The sequence below is a fragment of the Hyaena hyaena genome, unplaced genomic scaffold, assembly GCF_003009895.1.
Source record: "Hyaena hyaena isolate Hyena2069 unplaced genomic scaffold, ASM300989v1 scaffold_114, whole genome shotgun sequence".
NCBI classification, from domain to species: domain Eukaryota; kingdom Metazoa; phylum Chordata; class Mammalia; order Carnivora; family Hyaenidae; genus Hyaena; species Hyaena hyaena.
Window position 1 is genome coordinate 2,356,039 of NW_024080746.1, and position 27,672 is coordinate 2,383,710.

General features: G+C 38.6%; 1 protein-coding gene and 1 pseudogene across 2 annotated transcripts in view; one reads left to right on the forward strand and one right to left on the reverse strand.

The window, feature by feature from the left end:
- TBC1D19 (TBC1 domain family member 19) overlaps positions 1–27,672 on the forward strand; it is a 151,992-nt gene that overhangs the window by 78,696 nt on the left and 45,624 nt on the right. For both annotated transcript variants that reach the window (XM_039236646.1, XM_039236647.1), the window contains 2 exons: positions 7,132–7,206; positions 10,291–10,353. In XM_039236646.1, the coding sequence (XP_039092577.1) occupies positions 7,132–7,206; positions 10,291–10,353 (138 nt within the window). The remainder of the gene's footprint in view (positions 1–7,131; positions 7,207–10,290; positions 10,354–27,672) is intronic.
- LOC120234696 lies at positions 16,127–23,034 on the reverse strand (annotated as a pseudogene).

Genomic DNA, 27,672 nt, shown 5'->3' on the forward strand with positions numbered 1-27,672 from the left:
AAATATGGTTACAAATTACTATTTAGAATAACAAAATAAAATTCTCTGTGGGAATTTATAAATTATAGGCAATAATGTAGATATGAATACATGTTTGTAGTAAATACTACCTAAAGAAATATTTTCTTTGATTTTGGTTCACTTTTTTATGTTAATATAAATGTAAACCCCAAACTTAAAAAGAACATTAATAATAATAAATTAAAATCACTCAAATCACTCAGAAGTATTAAGATTCTGTTTTTTTAGAGCAGTTATAGGGTTCACAGCAAAATTGAAAGGAAGGTACAGAGGTCTTTCATATACCCACTGTACCCCACACATGCATAGTCTCCCCAGTCATCAACACCCCGCACCAGAGTGATACATTTGCTAAAACTGATGAACTTGTATTGACATAATCACCCTAAGTCCAGTGTTCACCTTAGGGTTCATCTTGGTGTTGTACATTTGGACAAATGGATAAGGACAGATATATAACCTAATGGTATTGTACAGAGGATTTTCACCCCATAAAAACCCCCTGTGCTCCACCTATTCTTCCCTCCGCCTTCCCCTTCAACATGTTAGCCATTACTGATCTTTTTACTCTCTCCATAATTATGCCTTTTCCATAATGTCATATAGTTGGAATCATATATTATGTAGTCTTTTCAGATTGGCCTCTTTCACATAGTTACATGCATTTAAGGTTCCTCCATGTCTTTTCATGACTTGATGGCTAATTTCTTTTTAGTGCTGAATATTCCATTGTCTTGATATACCACAGTTTATGCATTAACGTACTGAAAGACATCGTGGTTGCTTTCAACTTTTGACAGTTATGAATAAAGCTGCTGTAAACATGTGTGTGCAGGTTTTTATGTGGACATAAATTTTCAACTCCTCTGGATAAATACCAAGGAGCAAGATTGCTGGATTGTATGGTAAGAGAATGTTTAGTTTTATAAGAAACCACCATATTATCTTCCAAATGGGTTGTACCATTCTGCACTGTGAACATGAGTTCCTCTTGCTCCACATCCTCACCACCATTTGGTATTGTCGGTGTTCCAGATTTGGGCCCTTCTAGTAGGTGTTTAGTGGTATCTGGTTGTGTTAATTTGGATTTCCCTGATGCCATATGGTGTGGAACATCTTTTCATATGCTTATTTGCCGTTTGTAGGTCTTCTGTGTTGAGGTGTCCATTAAGCTCTGTAGCCCATTTTTTAATTGAGTTGTTTGTTTTCTTGTTGAGTTGTAAGAATTCTTTGTATATTTTGGATAAATGTCCTTTATCAGATATATCTTGCAATTATTTTTTTCCTGGTCAGTGGCTTCTTTTCTCATTTTCTTGACATTGTCTTTTGCAGAGCACAGTGTTTAATTTTAATGCAGCCAGCTTATCTGTTATTTCTTTTTATGAATCATGTCTTTGGGATTATATCTAAAAAGGCATCACCATGTCTAAGGTCATCTTGGTTTTCTCCTATATTATCTCCTGTGAGTTTCATTGCACTGTATATTTAAGTCTGTGATTTATTTTGAGTTAAGAGGGGTGTTAGGGTCTATATCTAGATTATTTATTTTTTGCATGTGGATATCCACTTATTTTATCCTCCGTTTTTGTAAAGATTGGTTTTTGGTTTTTGCTCCCTCATAGTTCCTTTACTTCTACATATTTACTTTATATATTTCCAAATATAGTTGACTATATTTATGTTGTTCTGTTTCTGGAATCTATTTTGTTCCATTGATTTGTCTATTCCTTTGCCAATACCACGTTGCCTTAATTACTGTAGTTTTATAGTGAGTCTTGAGGTTGAGTAATATCAGTCCTCCAACTGTGTTCTCCGTCAATATTGTGTTGGCTATCCTGGGTCTTTTACTTCTTGATATAAACTTTAAAATCTCCTCCTTCTCCTTCAGTATTGTGTTGGCTATTTTGAGTCTTTTACCTCATGATAAAAACTTTAGATAATCAGTTTGCCAATACCCACAAAATATCTTCCTGGGATTTTGATTGGGGTTGCAGTGAATCTATGGATCAAGTTAGAAAGAATGCACATCTTGTATCTAGACAATATTGATTTTTCCTATCCATGAACATGAAAAATCTCTCCACTTATTCAATTTTTCTTTGATGTCATTCATCAGAATTTTGTGGTTTTGTTCATATAGATCTTATATATATTTTGTTAGATTTATACCTAAGTTGACATTATTCTTTGGGGGGCTAATGTAAATGATATTGTGTTTTTAATTTCAAATTCCCTTTGTTCATTGCTTGTATATGAGAATATGATTGGCTTTTGAATATTAACCTTTTTATGTTGCAATCTTGCTGTAGTTGCTATTAGTTCCAGGAGGTTTTCTTTGTCAAATCTTTTGGGTTTTCTACATAGATAGTCATGTCATTTGCAAACAAAGACAGTTTTACTTCTTCATTGTGAATCTGTGTGCCCTTTATTTCCTTTTCCTGTCTTATTGCATTGGCTAGAACTTCCACCATGATGTTGAAAAGGAGTGGTGAGTCTACGGCCATACCACCCTGAACGCGCCCGATCTCGTCTGATCTCGGAAGCTAAGCAGGGTCGGGCCTGGTTAGTACTTGGATAGGAGTGGTGAGAGGGGACATCCTTACCTTGTATCTAATTTTAGGGGGAAAGCTTTGAGTTTCTCAACATAAGCATTATGTTAGCTGTAAGTTTTTTGTAGGTATTCTTTATAAAGTTGAGGAAGTTCCCCCTCTATTTCTAATTTATAAGAGTTTTTATTATAAATGGATATTGTATTTTTAAAAATGCTTTTACTTTATTAATATAATGTTTTTTTTCTTTTTAACCCATGATGTGATAGATTACATTAATTGATTTTTAAATGTTGAACCAGCTTTATAAACCTGTGGTAAATCCCATGTGGTCCTGCTGTACGGTTATTTTTATACATTGTTGGATTCAATTTTGCTACCATTTTGTTGAAGATTTTTTGGTCTATGTGCATGAGTGATATTGGTCTCTATTTTTCTTTTCTTGTGATATTTTTGTCTGTTTTGGTACTAGGGTAATGTTGACCTCATAGAACAAGCAAGGAAGTGTTTCCCCACTTCTGTTTTCTGTCAGAGATTGTAGAGGACTGGTAGAGTGTCTTTTTTAAATGTTTGGTAGTGAACCCCTCTGGGCTTAGTACTGTTTTGGAAGGTTATGAATTATTGAATCAATTGCTTTAATAGATATAGGCCTATTCAAGACTGTCTGTTTCCTTTTGGGAGAATTTTGGCAAATTGTGTTGTTCGTATACTTGGTCTAGTTCACCTATGTTTTCAAATTTGTGGGTATACAGTTGTTTATAGTATTCTTTTATTATCCTTTTAATGTCCACAGGATCTGTAGTGATCTTCTCACTTCCATTTTCAATATTAATGGTTTGTGTCCTCTCTCTTTTTTCCTTATTTAGCCAAGCTAGAGGCTCAACAGTTTTACTAATCTTTTCAAAGAACTAGCTTTGGTTTTGATATTTTTCTGTTGGCCTTCTATTTTCAATTTCATTTATTTTTGCTTTAAATATTATGATTACTTTTTTCTGCTTACTTTGGATTTAATTTTCTTTTTCTAGTTTTCCTCGGGTGGAAACTCAAATTATTGTGTTTAGATTTAATCCATTCAGTACTATAAATTTATCTTTAAGCACCACTTTTGTGCATCCCACAAATTTTCATAAGTTGCATTTTCATTTTCATTTAGTTCAAAATATTTTAAATTTATCTTGAGAGCTCTTATTTGACCCATGTGTTATTAGAAGTTTGTTGATTAATCTTTAAGTATTTGGTCATTTTCCAAATTTTCCATCTTTGGTTATCCAAAGATAACCAAAAGTTATCTTTCTGTTACCTATTTCTAGTTTAGTTCCATTGTGATCTTAAATGCAGACATTGTATAATTTCTATTCTTTGAAATTTGTTAAGGATGTTTTATGACCCAGAATGTGGTCCATCTTGGTGAATGTCCCATGTTAGCTTGAGAAACATTTCCATTCTACCATTGTTGAATCAAGTACTCTACAAGTGTCTGTTATATCCGGTTAATTGACAGGTTGTTGTATTCAACTTTATCCTTACTAATTTTCTACCTGCTGAATCTGTCCATTTTTGATAGAGAAGGAATAAAGTTTTATTTCAATTGAAAATTTATGGTTTATTGAATAAATGATGCTGATAATTAACCACCTTTCTGGAAGAAAACAGACATTTTGCTTATCATATGTAAAAATAAGTTACAGATAGATTATATATATTTAAAGAAAAAATAGTAATTTTAGAAAAAAATAGAAAAATATTTGTATAAACATGTGGTAAGATAGCCATGCCTTAGTAAAAAAAAAAAAAAAAAGGCAAAAAACAAAAACTCCAATGCCATAAGGAATTTTAAAAACTTTGTCAATGTGTACCATAAACGAGAATCAAACAACCCTTTTTTTGAAGAAAAAGTATTTGTAATTCAAACACAAAGGGTTAATCCTTATTATAAATAGACTGACAAATTAATAAAATAAATATAATCTAATAGAAAAATGTTATGAAAGGAAAATCACTGAAGTAGAAATTCAGATGGCCAGGAAACAAATGAGAGGGTGTTCACCTTTATTGTTATTTGGGAAAGTGCAAATTAACACAACAGTAAGACACCATTTTTCATACATGAGAAAGTTAAAAGAGGTAAGGATATATGTAAACTTGTGCATTCATGTGTAGCTGGTGGGAATTTGAATTGATCATTTTTGGGAAATGGTTGGGCAAACAGTAGCCTAGCTAAAGGTATATATTAACCCTCAGCCTATAATCCTTTCTTTGTCAATGTATCCCATACATACAAAAGCTCATGTACATAAGGATATTTATTACAGTGTTATTTGTGGTGGCAAGCAACTTCAGTATCCATCTATAGGAGAAAGACTAAATAAATTGTGATCCGTCTATGGCACAGCTTTAAAAATATTATAGTGTATTTAGCTATTAAGAAGAAAGACAGATGTATATTGTTAACATAGAAGGATGACCATGTTATATGTCTAGTTAGAGAAGCTGAATGAGTATAGTATGATTCCAGTTTGTGTTCAAAAATGACAACCAAACCCCCTACGTATTATTTATTTGTACAAACATGGAGAAAGCTATGGAAGAATACAACTTACAAATAATGTTATAAATACAACACAAATAACATTAGTTTCTTTGGGAAAGCAGAATGGAAAAAGAGAGGATAATTAACTTTTTCTTTACACAGCTTTACATTGTTTCACTTTTTTTAAACAGTCGTATATCAGTTTGTGATTTTTAATTTATTTTATCTTTAAAAGAGGCATGACTTTAAACTTCTCAGCTTTTCCACCCCCTTTGCTAGGAAACATTAGAGTATAATGCTAGGCTCTTCACCAATTGTCAAGGATTAGTATTTGAATTAGGTACTATTCCTATCTAAGAATGCTTTTTTATTCTAGCGAGAGAAATGGATTCAGTAGATACAATGGAAATTAAAATAATAAAATAATTTTGCCTTAGTTAAGAAATCAAAACATCATAAATAAGAGCAAAGTAAGGCTTTTTAAAAAATTAAAATTAAAATGACTAAAAATAGCCAGTAAATCTCCAGATTATTTTTAGGCAAAGAGCATTTTGACAGAAACCAGGGAACTGTGTATTAAGCACCTTTCAAGATTAAAAAATTAATTTCAGGGGCGCCTGGGTGGCTCAGTCAGTTGAGTGTCTGACTCTTGATTTTGGGTCAGGCCATGATCGCAGGGTTATGGGATGGACCCCTGTGTCTGGTTCTGTGCTGAGCCTGGAACCTACCTCTCTCCCTCTTCTTCTGCCCCACTCCCCAGCTTTCTCACACTCTCTCTCTTTCTAAAACAAAACAAACAAAAAAAGAGATCATATTTCATATTTCAGGAAACATAGGGTCATATACCATCCTGCCAAGGCAGCTGCACGCAACAGATATTCTTCTTTGTCCCACACAACCCTGTCCCACAGCTCTTACCTGTGTGAGGGGATATCTCCAGAAAGAATCATACAGATTGGTGTGTACTGAGGAGCCAAGCAGTGTTTTGATATGGGCAGAAACCAGGGCTAACGTGCCTGAGAGATGAGTGGAGAGATCTGGGGGAACATAAGGATCAGCTAAAACAATGAGATGATATCTCCTTCTGTCTGAAGCACAGCTACTATCACTTGATCCTTACCTTCCTTCTTCTTCTTCTTTTTTTCTTTTTTTTAATTAATGAATGTCCTGACCAACTATTAACCTGATGCTTAACTGGATTATAGTTTCAAGTCCCTCCTCCTTTTTTCCCTTCTTCCGTCCTTCCGTATTATTCCTTTCCCCTCTTTTTCTCTTCTTTCCATCTTTCCTCTCTTCTATGTCTTATTCTCTATTAAATTAAATATTAGCCTAATCTTCTCACTGTATACAGTTAATCAGATTTTATAGTGTTATGGAACCATATTCTGATACCAAAAAAACCTGACTTCTTTCGTATGCTATGTGATCGTTTCTACTAGCAGAGATGATTTGTTATGTTTAACCTTTTTATTTGATAATAATTTAGGTATTAGAACAACAGTACAGAGTAGTTCTCCTGCTTTTTTGACTAGAGTCTGGGACCACGTTTCCCTGATCAAATCTTACTACCTTTGTGGCCTTGGACAGCAAGTTACTTTTTTCTCTGGGTCTGTTTCTCAAATATAAATGGGAATAATAATTTTTAAAATTGGAATAATAATCACCGAACTATTTTATTTTATTTTATTGGTATGAAATTCAATGAATTAACTCATATATGGTAGGTAAAACACTTTCTGGCATCTAGTAATTAATAAAGATTGTATTTGCTATTAAGGTTAAATTACAATTAATTAATTTAGGAAACATTCATTTAATACCCACTGGGTGCTCAGACCTTATCCTAAGTGATGGGATTAGGTATATTTATTAAGTATCTATCATTAGCTAGGCATGGAGAATGTAGTAAATAAAATAAAGTCCTCTTAGAGTTTATAATACTATTAGTGATTATTTATTAAAATTTGAGGCTGACTCTATATATGTGATTGACCTTTAATTTTTATTTATTTGTTTTACTTTTAAATGTAGGATATCTTATATTATGAGCAGCTTAAGACCAATGTGATACAACATGACCTTTTGGTGGATAGTCTAATCTATAAAGTAAGTAAAAGTGTACATTTTTTCATTTCAGTAACACCGTTGAACAATTATTGAGAGTTTTGAACATGCAGGGCCTGTATTTTGTATGATAATGTAGATTAACCTTGAAAAATAATTGTAAGTGATCATTGTACTTGTAAATTTAAGGTTTATCTTCAAAATTTGTAGTCTCCAGTAAATGTTATGCTCTTTCCCTTTGAAGTTGTCCTCATGATCCTTTCCTGGTACTCTGATTTTTTTATTAAAAGAATGATAACATTTCTTGTTCCTATTAATTCAAGTTATCCACAGAGACCAAATAAAAATTCAGCTGAAAGGAATTTTTCAGACTATATTTTTCAGAGTCCAAATCAGGCTAATATTTTTATCTTATTTATCACATGATTCTTTAGGGCCTACTTATTTATTCTCTTGTATTGAAGTCATTTTTTATTTTTAATTTTTTGTAGTTTCTACACATGTGGTTAAGCACATCTCAAGTTTTATGAAAGGGATGCATTGAGCTTTTGTCTCCAAGCATCTGATACCGAGTTGAGAGTTGAGATGTAGGTGGTATAAGCATGATATAGGATATGACTGATTCTGGATTAATAATTGGGCTATTTAAAAGACTTGTGTGTTTTTAATTTAGAACTTGTAAGATAGAGAAGAAGAGCATATTGTTTCATGTCTCAGAAATGGAGGAGAGAAAATTATACATGGAATATCGGAAGATTTTTGTGGGTGGAATGTGACCAAGGTTAATAATAACAGTAGTTACTGGCATTTAATGATTGTTTACTATGTGCCAGCCAGTGTTCCAAACTCTACGTAGATGTTTTTGATCCTGAAAATTACCTTAAGAGTAGCCAATACCAGCACTTAGCTGTCATTTACAGATAAATGCATTATTTTCCCCCTGGGAAAAAGCCTTACATGCTATAAAATCATGCTTTAAAGATAATAGAGCTTATGGGAAAAATAGGAGTGAGGTAGTTTTACAATTTTGTAAACAGAGTACTAGCAAAAACAATTACTGATAGTTTGGCAGATGAATTAGACAACTCCAGCAGGCTGATCCTACAGAATCTATTAAAAATGTACAAATATAATAAAGTAGAAATGCTAAAATAATGCAGATGGCAGTGGTGTGCTGGGCCACCAGGGCTGCTGTTAAGGTGGGCCTAAGGGGACGTCTAGCAGCTAAAAGATGTGCGGAGCTAGGAGTGTGCCTCTCTGCAGAGGGAGCCACTCATGGCCGGTCATTTTGAATTTTCTTGAAATCTAAGTATGATTGCTCGTGCCTGTACAGCAGCTGAGCTGACGGCATTTTTCCTTTCTTGCTGAAGGTTATAATTCTACGCTTGCAATTCTGGCTCCCCTATTAAAAAGAAAAGTTGCACGTGAACCACCACAATTTCCAAGTTATAACAGACACCATTCCCTTACCCATCAGCCACATGTTGACGACGAGTGTCAGCATAAAATAGGAAGTACTATTATTTTATTGTTTTACAGATAAAGGAACTGAAGTAAAGACAGATTAGAGAAATTAGTTAAATGCACATATTAAGTAGCAAAGTCAAGATTTGAATGTAGGTGATCTGACTTCACAACCATACTTTTAAAATCACTATTCTCTACAGGAAGCAAAGTCTTAACTCTCTCAGAAGTTTTATGTAGATTTGGATCACAGGCACTATTGTTAATTTCAAGGTCAAATAGTCATGCTCAGGGATTTATTCTAGCAACAGCATAAGAGATCTTTCGGGTTTAAGACCTTTCAACCTCTTTTCTATTCAAATGAAAGAAGACCAAAAAGGAAGGAAGTTCAGAAAATCAGGGAGTGCTAGCTGAGAATTCTCTTTGCTGCCAACATGAGTTTCAGTTTGAATCACTAAAGAAAATCTGTTGTGAGAAAGAGGTAAACAGTTTGTATCTGAAAAATTGAATGTAAGTTTTAGTAGAATCAATCCTGACTGTCTGCAGCGTGAGTATTTTTAGGACGGTATCAGTCCCTGATTGTTCTGACTTGTGTGTTTTGAGCTTTGCTGATATTGTTGGAGCCACTCCTAATGTTATTAAAGTCAACTTTTAAGGGAATGGACATTTAAAATAATTATTTGAAGTTTCATGACAGTTTCCTATGGCAAACACTAATTTTTAATTTACCTGAAAACAAAGTAAAATTATGTTAGTGGTTAAAGGAATGAATGGAACAAGGCAACACTAAATTTAGAACATCATCAAACCTTCCATAAGCCAAATTATTAACCGATTCTCTCTGGACTGTATTTTTTTTCCCACAAAAGTTGTGTTGTATCCACACCTTCTATAGTTTTCCATCATTTACTATGCCAGTTTATACCAGGGCTTCTCAACCTTTTCTTCATTACCAACTTCCTAAAGAGAAAAATTAATTTTTATCTAATACAAAAAAAATTAAATACCAAAGAGTAAAATTTTGTTGGGTAGAGACAAGCTTTGGAGGTCCATAAACCGTTGTAACATGTTACACTTTTTGGCCTCAGAGAACTAATTCTCACCCCTTTCAAGGCAGTATCATCCTTTCTGCCCATTTTTACTGTGTATGTATTCTTGCTGGTAAGATTATAGACTTCTTGAAGATAAACGTTTGTTGGGTAATATGCAATGTCTTGCAAATGAATAATCACAAAGGGGTGAAAGATGTTGGATATTTCAAGGGAATGTCAAGAATGTAAACTTGAACAGTAGAGGTGATTTGGGAACAAATTTGGGGCCAGATTGTAATGATTGCTTCTGGATGTTATAATTGCATCTGCTTTTCCAACCTTAAATATTAGATTCAAATAAGATTAAGAATTAGATTTAAAGAAGATAAACATTGAAATAAATAATAAGGAATTACTAATGGAACCTAAAAAGCTGTGAGCAATTTGAGGTCTAATAATGTGTCACGTATATAGTCAGGTATATTTATAGCAGTGACGAAATCTCATTGAGACATTTATAATCATACATAAGTAACATCATTGCAGTATTGTTTCTAGATATTGAATTTATGTCGTACAATAGAGCTATACCTTTAAGGTTCTTTTCAGGACTCTCTACCTTTGATTATAGGATGTGAAGTTGACAGCAAGCAATGATGATTATTATTTTGTATTTGAAGACTATTTATATCAGGTAAGTTGAAAAATCAAAATATCTAATTTTTTTTTTTTTCAGTGCTCTAACTCAGCACACTTTAGCTGAATTCTCTGTTTTTAGCTGAATTCTGCCAAAATCCAAGCCATGTTTGTTTTTTTATCAAATATCCTATGTTTGGAAACAGGTTAACTTTTTTTCTTAGGTGGGATTGGGTTGGTGAGCGAGAGTTCTGGAGTGAGTGTGTGGGTTGTTTGTCTTGGTCCCATCTGCTACCACAAGGGAGATGATGACCCTGGCTGTGACATTCATCCTGAGGCCGTCCCAAGGTGTTTAGAAACAACATTTTACATGATACTTTTCTATTAAAAGTATTGAGTAAATAGTTAAATGTTTTGAAGTTGGTTTGAAGTGTCTTGATTACTCTTTGATCATCTTATATGCCGATGTTATAGATGTTCAGATCCTTACGTGAGTCTTTTTCATATCCAGTAAAATTAAAACATCTTATTATAGATAGAAAAGATGTCATTATATAGAATTGCCTAGATGATATTCTTTTTTTAAAAGATCACACATATATATTAATAATTTGATTTCGAATGCCATGGAGAAGATATCTAGTTTCCACATAGTTATATCAGCTTGGTTAAATATAAATCAGTTCTGGATTAGCAGATTTCTGTTGGTGATAGTGGTGGTAGTGTGCATCTGTTTAAGAAAAAGATGGAGTTAAATAAGAATCTCTCAAGTTTTAACTAAGTATTCATTCCGAGAACTGAAATCCAAAGACTTTATTTATAAAATTAACATTTGTAATAACCTAAAAACAATTTTAATGATTTCAAATATGTGATTAAAAAACACGTATTTGTAAAGATATACAATTCCATTTTAATATAAAGTTAGATATTAAAGTTTAGGAAATACAAAAAAATCTGAATTTACTTATGTAGCCAATATGTACCCCCAGGCCTAAATGTTAGTAATCAGTATAATTTTAAATATACAGGTAAAGTTAGTGATTCATTTATGTATTAATGTTATTGTAGTGAAAACCTCTAAACTTAAGAACATTGAGTGGATATTTTCACTTTTGGAATGTAGCAAAAGGAGCTCCATGGGACCAGCAGAAAAACCATAACCTAGTGAAAATTATCTTTATTAAAAGTAAAAACATTTAGAGACATCTCTCTCTTTTGGCTCAGGTGATGATTCACGGTTTGTGGGATCAAGCCTACATCTGGCTCCGCGCTTACAGTGTGGAGCCTGCTCAGGATTTCTCTCCTGTGTCCCAACCCTCCCCCCCCCTCCGTTCTCTCTCTCTCTCTCTCTCTCTCTCTCTCTCTCGGGATTCTCTCTGTCCTACCCCCACCCCCCGCCCATTTTCTCTCTCTCTCTCAAATAGATGTTTTTTTAAAAACATTTAAGGTATCTAAAAACGGTCCTAAGGTCATACATCAAGTTAGAAAAAAAAATTTTTTCAAAAAAGGCTACTAAATCCCATTAAGAACAGTCTGTGCACTTGAGCCATGACGCACTCTCTCCCCTCCCTCGCCCCCAGATCAACGTGACAGAAGCTTCAGTTCATCCGAACTCACGAACTGTGAGATCATGACCTAAGCCTAAGTCAAACACTTATCCAGCTGAGCCATCCAGATGCCTCTCCATGTTTCTTCTATGAGTTTTATAGTTCAGGCCTTAAATTTAAGTCTTTAATCCATGTTAAGTTCACTTTTGTGAGTGACATAAGCTAGGGTCTAATTTCTTTCTGCATGTGATTATCTGGTTTTCCCAGCACCATTTTTTGAAGTACTATCCTTTCTGGACTGAGTATTCTTGGCTCCCTTGTCAAATATGTAGGGATTTATTTCTGTGCTCTTGATTCTGGTCCATTGGCCTATGTGTCTGTTTTTATGCCAGTATCATATGGTTTTGATTATTGTAGCTTTGAAGTATAGTTTGAAATCAGGAAATCTGGCTTTGTTGTTCTTTCTCAAGATTGCTTTGGCTATTCAGGATCTTTTGTGTCTTTATACAAGTTTTAAAATTGGTTTTTCTATTTCTGTGAAAAATGCCATTGGGATTTTGAAAGGGATTGCTTTGAATCTATAGATGGCTTCTGGTAATATGGACATTTTAACAATGTTATTTCTTCTGATCCATAAATTAGAGGTATTTTTCCATTTGTGTCTTCTTCAATTCCATTCATCAAAATCTTTTTAAAAATTTTTTAAAAATGTTTTTTATTTATTTCTGAGAGAGAGACAACATGAGCAGGGGAGGGTCAGAGAAAGAGGGAGACACACAATCCGAAACAGGCTCCAGGCTCTGAGCTAGCTGTCAGCACAGAGCCCGACATGGGGCTTGAACCACTAACCGTGAGATCATGACCTGAGCTGAATTTGGACGCTTAACCAACTGAGACACCCAGGCGCCCCTTCCATTCATCAAAATCTTACCAGTGTACACATCTTTCATCTCCTTGGTAAAATTTATTCTTTAGTATTTTATTGTTTTGAATGTTATTGTAAACGAGATTGTTTTCCTTATTTTTTTCAGATGCTTTGTTACTAGTGTCTAGAAATGCAGCTGTTTTCTGTATGTTGGTTTCTGCTTCCTGCAACTTTACTGAATCGGTTAATCAGTTAGTGCTAGCAGGTTTTTGATTGAGTCTTTAGGATTTTTTTTAATGTATACATCCATATTAATGCAGGCAGACTGAGTTTGAGGGCCCAGAAGGGGTCCCACAGGACAAAGCAAGAGGATCCTTGGCTTCACACAGGATGGAAATCAAACATGAGCCAGCAGGAGGTGAAGGCAGAATTTATTGAAGGTATAGAGAGAGCAAATACAGATAGAGTGTCTGGGAGACCCCAAACAGAAAAGAGGGAGTCTTTGCTTGGGGTCTGGGTTTTTATTAACGATTGGGATCTGGTGCACATGTCTTCTCAGGGATCCCAGAACTGGTCAAAGCGAAGATAGGGTCCAGGTGACCATCATAAATCACTTATTCCATGGAGCCAGGGGGGTCTTGGCATCAAGGTGTTCAGTGACAGTGGTCTGGAATATGCACATAGTGGTCTCGCCTGGTCACTCCTTAGATGTTATCTATTGTGCTAGAAGACTCCAAAGAAATCATTATCTCTGTCCCTTACAAGAGGACATACATTAAGGTAAGGAAGACTCTAGCAAGAACTGAAGCTGGGAAAGAAGGAAAAGAAAAAAAACAAAAAACAAAAAAGCTTTTTTCTCATGGTGTCCTTTCGGTTTCCCTCTCTCATTGCCTGCCATGGGATTTTTATCCTCCTTATTCTTTAGGGGTGTTGAAGGGTGAAGGTCTCATCTTCTGTAGCTTCTTCAGGCTGAAAGGGATCGAAGACCCTACCTACTGGGAGGTATAAAAATCCCAATTAAATGAAGAACCTCTAGTTGCAGACTGTCAGACGTGTGCATGAGGCTTCAACCTAGGAAGAATATGGCGCCCAAAGACCACCCGTTCTGATAGTTTTTCTGATATGTGCGTGCAAAGCATGCAACAACAGTAGCCCCCACAGCAGAACAAAACCCCTAGCATAACTATTGTTACTACTGCTAAGAGAAATTTTTTCCACCAAGACCATATACTTCCACCAGACCAGGAAGAAACCCAGTCATTGAGGGAACCAGAGGCATCAGACATTGCTTCAATTTGGGTGCGCATGTCTGCTAAGAGGTTGGACACATTAGCTGATCTGTCTGGGATGTATACACAACATTGAGTTTTAATGATAGCACAGGTCCCTCCCTGAGCTGCCGTTAGTATGTCTAAGGCCATCCTGTTTTGCAATACAGCCTTTCTCATTAATGCAACTTCAGAATTTAGCAGGGACATTCCCCACATAGAATCATTAAGGGCTTGTGTGGTGTATTTTGTGAGGGCCTCTACGTGCCATATTATGTCTTCTATTCCCATTTGGGGTACGAAAATACTTAACAGGTGGTCATACCAGTGGAAGACTGACCGTGTCCAGCGATGAAGTAGATTGGGGTAATTTGCAGGCCTCGGTATTTCTTTATACCAGCTCCCTTGCATCCAAGGAAAGCCCAGGGTGCAGCGCCCTATCCATCCAGGGGGCAGCCAGGGCCACAAATTTGTGCCGCAGAGCCACTGAGTGCCATTGGGCGCCAACCATCTGATGCTTGGTCGTCTTATCCAGTCAGTAGCAAACCAATCCGTTGCTTGTAAGACAATGATATGGGTACAGGCTGTGGGGGGGAGCCATCCTAATTCCCGGGTGCTGTTAGGCCAGGCATCATAGGTATGATTTCTTTGCTCCCAACATAAAAGAGCTTTCTGATTTAATTGGCCTATGGTAGGAGTAAGCCACATAAATTCATCCCATACTTGGAAATAACCATCTTCAGTATATCTCATATTGTTAAGCTTAACTGTTCCCCACAGTGTGTTCTTATTTTCAATTTTAGAGTTGGCATATTCTTTCATGATTTTGGCAGTCTGGGTGTAGGAAAAAGGTCTTTCATGGCCTGGAGAATTCCAGGTAGTATTTACCAGAGGCCAATAAGAAACATTTCTGTTAGTAATAGAGATGTCATTGAATATGCTCATATTTGGGTGGAAAACCATATCGTCTACGTATTGGCACAAGTAATGCCAGTCTGTGCCTTGTAAAGGAGAAACCCACCAAGGGAGGCCTGAGGTGCTGGATAAAGGGAGGAGGCCACAAATCCAGCAGGAGCTTTTCTGTAAATTATCAGCATAGTGCTGAGCCCATTGCAAAAATAAATTGGGGCCATTAAATTTTCCTAGAGCTAGGTAAGGAAAGAGTAGTAAACTCAGAAAAGCGAAAGATCTTAGAAGTTTCATCGAGCCTTACTTATTGGTCCTTCAGAGCAGCAACTTTACGTTTTTCTTCGGGTTCTCAGGTATGGGTAGGTGTTAGGAGCTCCGGGTGGACACTGCAGCAGGTCTGTTCTCGGAAAGAGATTTTAAATCGTTGACAGGCTCACAGGCATATGTGTCCCCTTCTTCCCTTGGAGGCAGTATCAGAGCTGGCTCCTGTAAAGACTCAGGAGAGACAGGTTTGATTCTGGACAAGTGAACCCAGCTAGAGATACCGTGAAGGTTTTCTGCTGTGGGGGTGCTAAGTAGAACTTGACAGAGCCCTTCCCACCTTGGTTCGAGCTGATCTTCGGGTGACCCCCTTTCCCATGTTTTTTAATAGTACCTCGCTCCCTGCTAGTCTTGGCACAGATGACTTGTCTTCAATGGGATATGGAAGTATTTTATTTCCATACTTTTGGAGAGGCTAGTATTTTACCCAGACTAGTAATATATTTTAAAATTTGGTTGATTTCCTCAGCAAACCATAAAGTTGCAATGAGAAAAAGGTCTTCCGTATTTTAATTTAAAGGGGCTCAATTTAAGAGCCCCTTGGAACCACTTAGTAAAGCAATCAGTAACATCTGTTACCATGTTTCATGAGTTCCTTGACAGAGTTTTGGCCAAAGTCCATTTAAAGATATGGTTCATTTTGTCCACTTTTCCTGAAGATTGAGGACTACATGCGGCATGGAGTTGATAACAGATCCCTAGAGTCACTGATAATTGTTGTGTTGTTTTAGTAGCAAAGGAGGGGCCATTATCACTTTGCAGATTCTGGAGAAATCCAAACCTAGGTATGACTTCCTTTAATGGGGCCTTTTTTTTTTTTTTTTTTAATATTTATTTTTGAGAAAGAGAGAGCAAGCTGGGGAGGGGCAGAGAGAGGGAGGCAGAGGATCTGAAGCAGGCTCTGTGCTGACAGCACAGAGCCAGATGTAGGACTCGAACTCAGGAACTGTGAGATCATGACCTGAGTTGAAGTCACTGAGCCACCCAGGCACTTCTTCAATAAGGTCTTAGAAACCTCTAAAGCTCTTTCTGCCCCATAGGGAAGGCCTCCACCTACCCTGTAAATGTACTCACATAAACCAACAGACACGTATCCCAGATAGAGTGGCATTTGAGTGAAGTCAACTTGCCAGGACCCTAGGTCATTTTTGACACAAATCTCACATGCTCTGGTAACTTTCCTTGTAGTCTTGGTTAGAGTCTTTCCTCTGAATAGTTGATGCAATAGATTTTCCATAGTGTCTCTACCAAAGTGGGTGGTGTCATGTATTTGCTTAATTTTTTTTTTTTTCATTTTAAACAAAAAGTTTACTTAACAAGATCCTTAACTTGAAGGGGAAACTATCTAGGATCCATTTCTTTTAGAGTGACTTATCCCTCCTTAAAGACAGATTGCCCTAAATGTAATAGCTACCTACAAAAAAGTTATAAAATTGTCATTGCTTTTACAATCATAAATAAAGGACATTAAAATTCTTCGATAGAACAGGGAGTGCAAAGATTTTTGTGTTGTTCCTTTTTTTGTTAAACCATGAGAGCAAAACAACTTACTAGAATATAAAGAGCCGAAGGAGCATGCCACTGATGGAGAAAGGGGGTGTTTTCACAGAACCAGTATTTTTCCCCATTTGATGTCGCTCAAGACATGCCATTGACCATTTTGTTAAAAACAAATGCAATATGGTTGTGCACGTACACAGTTACTTTCTGTACAGTAAAGGAGCAGGGAAGGGAAAATGAAAGAATAGAAAAAACTACACTGTAGTAGTCGTGATGTGGTAAAACCAAATTGTGGTTTTCTAATTGAGACTATCTTCTTGGTCTGGAGAAAAGAGGCGGCTTCCCTGTTTAGTGGACACCTCCTGTCTGCTGCTGGAACACATCAATTGTATCTTCATCTTCCATTTCCAGCTGTGCAGGTGTGTCTGTCTCATTCATGGGGTGCCCATCAAATCAGAATCTGATCTGCCTCATTGACAAGCCCTGTCGTTCACAGTAGGCTTTCATCAGTTTACTAAGTAGTGTATGCCTCTTAATCTTAAAGTACGCCACAGAGCCATCCTGCCCTGCCACCTTCAAATTAATATGGTCATTGTTCTTAGTCATGACTTCTTGCTTGGGCTTTTCATCGGTCATGGAGAACGCCAGCATCCCCTCAGCTGCCGCTTCACCAAAGAGGTACCGGGTCCACACCGAGCGAGCACACAAGCAGCTCCAGGAGTGGCAGAAGAAGGCTTAATTATTTTCCATCGCCATGCCTTGGGGAGTAAATTTATATATATATTATTTAATTTATGCCTTCCCTTGGAATCAATTTCAAATCCCTTTGTGAGGCCCATTCAGCCTCAGAGGAAGTATCGTTTGGGCTTCTTTCTTCTAGAAGAGCTTCTGGAATTAAAGCTAAAACCTGTGTGGCAAGCTCTTCATTCCTTGCCACCACTTTTCCTATTCTATCGGTAAAATTGTTTCCTTTACTCATCATGGGTTGGTCTGTTTGGTGTCCTTTACAGTGTACAACTGCCATCTCCTAACGAAGCTGTGTAGCCCTTAATAATGTTAACATTCTCCCTCTGTGTTTTACAGTGGACCTCTTTGAAGTTAATAGTCCCCGTTCTTTCCCAATGGCTGCATGAGCATGAAGTATTAAGAACCCATGTTTAGAAGCAGTATATATACTTAACTTTAACTCTTTACATAGCTGTAGTACTCAGGTTAAAGCAGTTACTTTGGTCTTTTGTGCTTTTTGTGTTTTGTTTTGTTTTGTTTTGTTTTTTCAGACCTTTGAAGGCTTGGCGGCAGTCATCATTCCATTCCAGGGGTTCAAATTCACTTCCTTATAATGCTTATAAAGGGGTTTGGCCATAAGGCTAATCCCTGGAAGCCAAATGCAACAAACACCTACCATGCCTAAGAAGGCTCTTAATTGCCTTTTGGTTTGAGGTACTCAGATATACAATACGGCTGACCTTCTGTCGTGGGCTCATCCATCTCCATGCCCCTGGAGTGAGAATGTAGCCCGCATAGCGAACCTTCGCCTTAGAAGCCTGGGCTTTCTGGGGACACACTCTGAACCCCTGCTGTCCTAAAACATTAAGGATGAGGATTGTATTTTCATCAGAATGCTCTTAAGGATGAGGATTGTATTTTCATCAATGCTCTTGATTGGGCTGACAATCATGTATTGCCCACATGTTGAAGCAAGGTTCCATTACTTGGGAATTCCATTATAAATCCCCTAATCTCCTTTTTAAAGTGCTCCCAAACAAATGTGGGCTGTCTCAGAAGCCCTGAGGCAGCCCCATCCAGGTCAGCTGGGAAATCTCACAAATTATCAGCAGTAGCCCATGCAGAAGGAAAAAGATACTGGGAGTCAGGTGTTCTGGTGTACAGAAGAAAGCACCCTTTAAATTTAAGATCATAAACTAGTTTGTATCCGGAGGAACTGGAGTCAGTGTAGTATAAGGGTTAGAGACCATAGGATGAATAGGGATCACTGCCTCATTAATTGCTCTTAAATCCTGGATAAAGCAGTACACCTTGTTTGGCTTCTTCACTAATAGAATGAAGGTATTGCAGGATGACGGACCAGGAGTTAATAATCCATATTTCAAAATTTTCTTCTTTTAAAATTTTTTAATGTTTATTTATTTTTGAGAGAGAGAGAAAGAGCACAAGCAGGGGAAGGGCAGAGAAAGAGGGAAACCTAGAACCTGAAGCAGGCTCCAGGCTCTGAGCTGTCAGCACAGAGCCCAACACGGGACTCAGACCCATGAGCTGTGAAATCATGACCTGAGCCAAAATCAGATGAGCCACCTAGGCTCCCGTCAAAAATTTCTTAATCAGAGGCCAAATATCTTTTTGTGTCTCTGATCTTATAGAATATTGCCTTTTCCAAGGATATTCTTATATGGTCTTAGGGAGATAAGAATGGGTGAAATATTATTGGCTCTTCCAGGAACTTCTGCTTCCCATTACATTGGGTATTATTCTGATTGCAATATAGGGAGGTATACTGTCTGGCACATAAATGTTATGTCCCACTTGCATGTCTAGGCGTCTCAACCGTTATAAACTTTATTTTCTCTGCATTTGCATCTGTCAGTCCTATTTGGATGGCAGTTTGTGGCTTAGCAAGTAAGTCACTGCCCAGTAAAGGAGTAAGGCATTTAGCTACCAGGAGAAAGCTTTGCGAGAACAAGAGAGAGCCCGTGCCACAAGCTGGTAGACAAGTGAGCTGTCTCACCTGAAGCCAGCCGTCTATTCCAGTAACTGTACAGGAGTGCTGGGATCGAGGCCCACTGTGCTGAGTCAGGACAGAGTAAGTGGCTCCTGTGTCCAGTAAAAATTCAGTTCCCTTACTTGCCACGTGAGGGATCACCGGAGGCTCCTGGCTCCTCATATGTTATGTTGGGATGTCAGGGATGAGTCACAGGAGAGGTTGGGCTCCTTTAGTCCTCCGTAACCTTGGCCGGTAGAGGTTTTGGGACCAGACCCGTCTTTCTTTTGAGGTGGGGATAATCATTTCTCCAGTGGCCTCCATCTTACAGAAGGCACATTTATTGGGACCTGGCTTTTTGTGAGCCAGGAACTCTGGTCTGGCTTTGCCAGGCTCCGGCCTCGCAGGCCTCCGGACGCAGTGATCCTGGAGTGCAGGGTTCCCCAGTGCCGTGGCCAAAAGTTGGGCATGGCATTTACTTTGGACAAATTCATCCTCCTTCTCTGACCTGTCTGCATTATTAAAGATAGCAAAAGCCATATTCAGCAATTGGTTCATAGGAGTTGGGGACCCAGTAAGTGCCTTCTGTAGTTTTCTCCTGATATTTGCTATAGATTGCAGGATGAATACACAGCCTGCTATGACTGCTCTTCCAGAGAAATGGGGTCTGTATAAGCATACTTCTGGAAAGCCTCTACCAGAGGACCTCTGGAGAGGCTCCAAAGAGAGCTGGATTTTCATCCTTTCCTTGAGCCACTTCCCCTTATCAAAATTAACTGGCTTAACTCTGCGTGGTCTCATTCCTTCTTCTACAGAGCAGCAAGGAGAAAATAATAAGACACGCAGGTTCCCCCAAGTCAGATCAAACACCAGAGTCAGTTCCATGATGTCAAGTGCCTCTACTGATTTAGGAACTTGGGCCATGCAGCTTTTACATTGTCCTTTGGGGTCCTGATACAGGGCCATAAAGGGTAACACAGAAGGCACTTCATTCCATTTCCCTTCCCTCTAACAATATAAATCAAACTGTAAAATAGTATTGTAATTCAAAGTCCCATTTGCTGGCCAGGTTTCTTGGTCTCCCAAGTGGATTTTGGGGCCAAACCTCATTACAACAGAATATTAGCTTCTTCTTTTTCAACTCATCCAGCATAAAGTGTGCCTAATTACATAACAGCCATCCTAACAGGGAATCCGTTGGGATGCTCACTGCCGCCCCCATTGAGGACCATAAGCAAGGAGTCAGGCTGGGCCAAAGAGAGGATAAGATTCCAGGAAAATAGTGTTCAGAAGGCCAGGGATCTGAGGCAGAGTCTGGAGTCACTGGCCACAGTAGCCCCAGCCCAATGAGTCAGATAGAAATCGTGGAACTTTCTAGAAACCAAAAGGGGAAAAATAATCTCTTAAGGATGGAGCACTGATGCAAAACACTATGGTCAGAGAATATAGCTGTGTAATGGCAGAGAGAACAATTTGAAAGGCAAAAAAGGTAAAAATATAGAGGGGTAGAAAGAGTGATAGGGTCAGGCATAGTGAGCAAGAGGGTGCAAAAGATTCCAGCCTGCCGCATGTCTCCTCCCCCGCCCAACAGGGAGACACCCACGTGGCAGTGACCAGCCTGCCGTGTGTCCTGTCCCTATAAGCCGAAAACCCAGTGCAACTGTGGGTACCGGGACCACTTCTTTATTCTAAGAGTTTAGGTCCTCAGTGGGATTGGCCACCAGTCCCCAACACAGTTCCAGCGTCCCAGAATTGCCATGAGGAGACATACACCTGGCAGTGGAAAAGAAAGAGAACGAGTAAGTGAGCGAGGAAAAGAGAGAAAGGGAGAGACAGTTTTGACTTTATTCTATGAAAAGCCCAGTGTGAGTTGAATGTGGGTCAGCAGTGAGCCGATCTTCCATTCTTTTCTGCCTCGGTTTCTCCCAGTGGCATCCCAAAGCCGCCGCAGGGGCTCAGAGCACTGGATGATCCGTCCTTCTGCGTGCATCCCTGGGCGAGCCAAACATGACCATGGCAGGAGGGGGTGGTTTCCCTGGGATCACTGTCTATGTCAAATAACCTGTGATACTGTCCTTGGTCCTTCTTTGCCCAAGAACACCTTTCAGCAGGGAGGAACATGTGTCCCTTTTCTTCAGAGCTGAGTGACTCAGTCTCTCATGACAACTAAAATTCTTGAAGTTGTCTGGAAGCGAGAGTAAAAAGAGTTCCAGAGCAGACAGAGAATAGGGAGTAAGAGAACAGGTTTGCAGACCAGTTTTTCCAGTTTCCCTTCCGCCACTGGAGAATGGACGAGTTACACATTGACAAAAATTACATCAGCATTAAACCAACTGTTTCCCAGAGGAGGAACTTACCGGTTCCTGAAAGCCAAACTGTGCTTCGCAGACTCAGACTGGGAATACTGCTGTTCTCCTGAGGGTCCCTTTGTGGTCACCAAGACGATGCAGGCAGACTGGGTCTAAGGACCCAGAGGGATCATACAGGACCAGCCACAATGACCTTTGGCTTCACACAGGAATCAAACTCGAACCATCAGGAGGTGAAAGCAGAGTTTATTGAAGGAATAGAGAGAGAGCAGGTGCAAATGGAGTACAGGAAGTCTTTGCTTGGGGTCTAGGGTTTTTATTGACGATTATGGTCTGGTACACGTGTCTTCTCAGGCATCCCGGAACTGGTCAAAACAAGGACAGGATCCAGGTGTCTGTCATATGTCACTTATTCCCTATAGCCAGAAGGTCTTGCTGTCAAGGTGTTCAGTGACAGCGGTCTGGAATATGCACATGATGGCCTGACCTGGTCATTCCTTAGATGTTATCTGTTGTGCTAGAAGACTCCAAAGACATTGTAAACTCTTTGTCCTTTATAAGGAGGACTTACATTATGTGTAGGGCAGGGGTGCAGACCTTAGCAAGAATAGAAGCCAGAAAAGAAGCAAAGGGGAAAAAAAAAAACAACTTTTTTTTTATTCCTCATGGGGTCTCTTTGGTTTCCCTGTCTCCATAACATCTGCAAATAAAGACAATTTACTTTTTTTTTCTTCCTCGTCAGATGTCTTTTATTTCTTTTCCTTACCTGATTGCTCAGACTGGTGTTTTATTTATTTATTTTTAATGTTTTATTTATTTCTGAGAGAGAGACAGACAGACAGACAGCATGAGCAGGGGAGGGTCAGAGAGAGGGAGACACAGAATCTGAAGCAGGTTCCAGGCTCTGAGCTAGTTGTCAGCACAGAGCCCGATGCGGGGTTTGAACCCACGAACTGTGGGATCATGAGCTGAGCTGAAGTCAGACTCTTAACCAATTGAGCCACCCAGGCACCCTCAGACTGGTCTTTTAAAACCACCAAGCCAAATGCCACTTGTCTGATGAAAACCAAAGAGATTAAAATCCCTCATGGGGCCCACACAACCCTGGATCCCTGGCCCACCTCTCCAGCCCCACTGCTTACCTGTCCTGACATTCTGGCACTGTGTATTTCAGCCACCCTGATATTTTCGCTGCTCAAGTTCCTTGTATTCCTTTCTTCCTCAGGGCCATCAGACCTACAGTTGCTTTGATGTGAAAGACTGTTACCCTCTCCTCTTCCCCCAAGGCAATTCCTTTTTTCCCTTCAGCTCTCAGCTAAAATACCCCTCTCCTCTCATAGACCGTCCCTGACCTATACTCGGCTTCCCTACACACACACACACACACACACACACACACACACACACACACCACGGTCATGGACATCTAAAATGTGCTTTTAAAGTATTATGTAGTACTTTTCATTTGTTTTATTTAGAGCTCTTATTACAGCTCATGCGTTTATTTTATTCTCCCGTATAAATTCGGTGAGTATTTTCACCCTCACTGTTAACTGTACTGTGTGTCATGCTGTAGATACTGAATGAAAATGTTTATCTTGGCATCATACATTTTTCATTGATGCGGTTTGCTTTTTTTTTCATTGCTGAGAAGGAAGCTCTCTTCCTTTATCTGAAAGCTTAATTTTAGTAATTATTGGCTGACTAAAGTTTCACAATCATCGTACAGAGGTCTAGATTTCCTTAAGCAGAGTTTAGTTCTAGATGTGGTGGATCTTTTTTTATGAACTCGTTCCTACAGGAAACAGTTAATGTTGCTCAATATTAAAGACATAAAACAAATGAAACCAAACAAATGAAATATCTACTACCTGGCAAAAATTTTAGCTAGTTAAATTTTTTTGGTCCTTCCTGTATTAACTTTTTGATCTGGAACACAAAACTGTTATGACACTAAACATGAATATATAATAACATCAACTAAGGGTGAGTAATGGCATGATTTATAGCATGTTAACTGTTTTACTTCAGTGTGGGGGTAGAGAAAATATATAGTTGGCAATTTCATCCCATTTGGTGACTGGACAGAAGAGGATTGTCATTTTAAGTTACAATTTAAAAAGGTTTTTGGTGGTGGTAAAAGGGACTTGCCAGGTAACAAAACTGCCTCCTTCAGTGAAAAGATTCAGCAAGGGTATCCTTTTAAATGAGATCGGTAACAGGGGTGCTGGGGTGGTTCAGTCAATTAAGTATCCAGCTCTTGATTTCAGCTCAGGTCATGATCTCATAGTCATTAGCTCGAGCCCCACATCAGGCTCCTTGTGGAGCCTGCTTGGAATTATCTCCTATCTCTCTGACCCCCACCACTCACTCTCTCTTTCAAAATAAAAACATTTTTTAAAAGTAATAAATGAGGGGCGCCTGGGTGGCTTAGTCGGTTAAGCGTCCGACTTTCGCTTAGGTCATGATCTTGCGGTTCGTGAGTTCGAGCCCCGCGTCAGGCTCTGTGCTGACTGCCAGCTCAGAGCCTGGAGCCTGTTTTAGTCTGTGACTCCCTCTCTCTCTGACCCTCCCCTGCTCACACTGTCTCTCTCTCTCTCTCTCTCTCTCCTAGAAATAAAAATATTTTTTAAAAAAAGTGATAAATGAGGGTGGTAACAATTTCTTGAAATAAGGGCCGGAATTAACCCTTCAAAGTACCAGCAGTTTCTCTTTCCATGGTTTCAGTTGCCCGTAGTCAACAGTGGTTCAGAAGCAGATAGATGATCTTCCTTCTGATAGAGTCAGAATATCAGTGGTAGCCTAAGGCTATATCACATGCCTATGTCGTTTGCTTCACCTGGTTTCATCACGTAGGCATTTCATTATCTCACATCCTCACAGAAGGAAGAAAGTGAGCACAGTTATGAGACATTCTGTAATATTGTGTTATAGTTGTTCTACTTTATTATTATTGTTCTTAATCTCTTACTATGCCTTACTTTAGAAATTAAACTTTACAGTAAGGATGTGTATATAGGAAAAACCGTACTATATATATAAGTTTCCATACTGTCTGTGATTTCAGGCATCCAGTGGGGTCTTAGAATGTATTCCCTACAGATAAGGGGGGACTATTGTATATTCATTTTTGCCGCTCCCACCCAAACCTGGAAAACTTACAAGTGACTGAGTCTGACAAACAGGATTATTTTATGAACAATGGATGTATTCTCTGAGAAAAGCAGAATGGTCATCAGTAAATATTTACTGATCTCTGTAGTGTATGTAAATTATATTACCTTTGATGGGCTTAGATTCTAGCTAAGACAAAACAACATAAAAAAATGTTTTGCAATTGTTTTAATGTCGGATATAAATTAATGTCACACAGTAATACTGGAGTGTGTTTGCACCTTTATTTTTCATTTCTTATCAATATTTTCATCCAGTTGTATTTTTTTAGATTTGAAATAATTTTTTTCAGTAACATATCTCATGGCCTTTCCTACTTTTAGTACTTCAGTAATAACACAAGAAAAGCTTTAATGTGGATCTTTATCCCTGTAACATAAAGAAAAGGATAATTATCATGCCTAAGCTTTGACTTAGAAATTATGCAGAACTAGATTTTCCTCATGTTGACAGTTATTAAGGAAACACTTTCCATGATCATACCTTTAAAAAATTTTTTTTAAATCCTTACTTTTGAGAGAGGGAAAGAGAGTGTGAACGGGGGAGGGGCAAAGAGAGAGGGAGAAGCAGAATCCGAGGCAGGCTCCAGGCTCTGAGCTGTCAGCATAGAGCCCGACGCGGGCCTCGAACCCACGAACCGTGAGATCATGACCTGAGCCAAAGTCAGACACTTTAACCAACTGAGCCACCCAGGCGCCCCCATGACCATACCTTTTAATGACTTATTTTACAAGTAGTCTGACTTATAGAGAGAAGTTCATTTTCTGTAATAAAAATATATGCATTGAAAACAGTATTATCATAAATTGAGTTCTGATTTTTCTCTGGGAAAAAATTTATTCAGATATGTGCCTGTATGTGTGTGCATGAGAGAGAGAGAAGACAGATGGAGGTTTGTTTTTATTTTGTTTCTGTTTGCATCATTAATGACAAGCTTTCCTTTGACAAAACTGCTTGGGTACGCAATGATTCTATGAGGAAGTTGTTGGTGATAATGGAGCAAATTCATGTTTCTGACCATGCCCTGGGACCCAACCCGTTTACTGAGTTTTGTGACTAGCCTACAAAATTAGACGGCAGGTGGCATTTCTGTGTCCATCAACAGATGAGGAAAGCTCCAATAATCCCTCTCTAAGGAAGACCTGGGTCTATGTTACAATGTCACACCAGGCACTGGTCCTGAGTGACTCATGGTAGTTACCTAAATTTTATAGGCAACAACTCTGAATATTATAGAAATAATGTTTTGAGTAATAAGTCACCTTTTTAGTATTCCAAAGTTTAGCTTTTATTTTGCATGAAATTCTTCAAAATGCTTTGTGATATTGAAATTTTTAGATTGTCGATTTTAAGATGTGTTCAGAAGATGCCCCTTACTCCATGTAAGTCAATGGGGGAAATTTAATCATTTTGGGGTTCTAGTATAACACGACAACCTAAAAAAGTTAACAGATGGTCCACAGTGTATAAAACATTCATAAGGAAGAATTCCTGTATAGTAAAGGGAAGACATGGGATTTACTCCTGCTGTGTGGTAAGCCTGCTAGCCTCTGCTTGCTTTATCTAGCATATGCTCAGCAGTAGCGACACATGAAAGTACATATGCCATAGTTACAGATATTTAATGCCACTGGATGGAGTTTAACAAAGGCCCAAGGGCAGTCAAATATCACTTAGTCAAGTCTCCATATCACATTATATCAAGTGTGCTTTGATACAGGTACTGTGTTAGGTGCTGCATAAAAAGATTTTATTCAGCTCACATTTTAGTGGAAAATGAGGGGAAAGGCAGATGCAAGGTCATAATTTGATAAATGTCTTGATACAAGTTTGTGTAATGATCCATGCAAATACAGTTAAAGAGGGTATAAATTCTAGTAGTCTACAGTTTAGTGGTGGCTTTGGAATAGAAATGTTATAAGAAATGTCTGGTTCTTAAAGGCAAGGAATTTGGAGGAGAATGGGACAACAAAAATGAACAAGAACCACGTGCAGCCAGGAACTGGCGAGGAGATTAGCTGAGCGTGGCGATGAGCAGCCCTCGCGGTTCAGGTTAGCATTACGGAGCCCCTGATTCAGAGCAAGGCCTGTGTGAGCAGACGGCAGAGGACAAATGCAGATATGCCAATATCATGATATATCTTTATGATCACTTCCTCTTGAATACGTGTTCAACTCCCTTGCCTTCCTCCCACTTTCTAATAGCAATTACCTGACGAAACCTCAACCCTGCTTGAGTATAATTCTCTACCAGTTCTGTGGTGGCAGTGTGTATTTGAATGTGGCTGGAGAAAAACATGCAACTAGCTGTGCTTCATTCATTCATTCATTCATTTATAGCCAGCACTAGCAGGGGATAGGGGCAAAAGGAGGGAGGAGGGAGAGAGAGAGAGAATATCCCAAGCCGGCTCCACACTAGCATGGAGCCAGATGTGGGGCCATGAGATCATGGCCTAAGCCGAAATCAAGAGTCAGATATTCAATCTACTGAGTCACCAGGTGTTCCTGTACTTTAAATTCATGACCACTGACCTGCAGAGAGTCAGTTTTTACTTCTCCCCAGATATTCTACTTCATTTCCCTAGCCCAGTCATCCATCCGTTCTGTTAATCTGTCCAGTCTCTTCGATGACTTTGCACACTTCCTGTCTCTTCATACCTCCCTCCACCTCTTTTTCAGATGATGGCTTTGAGTCCTGTTTTCTGAAAAATGTGAAAGCTCTGAGAAGAGACCCCACACACACATATTCCCACCACCACATGTAC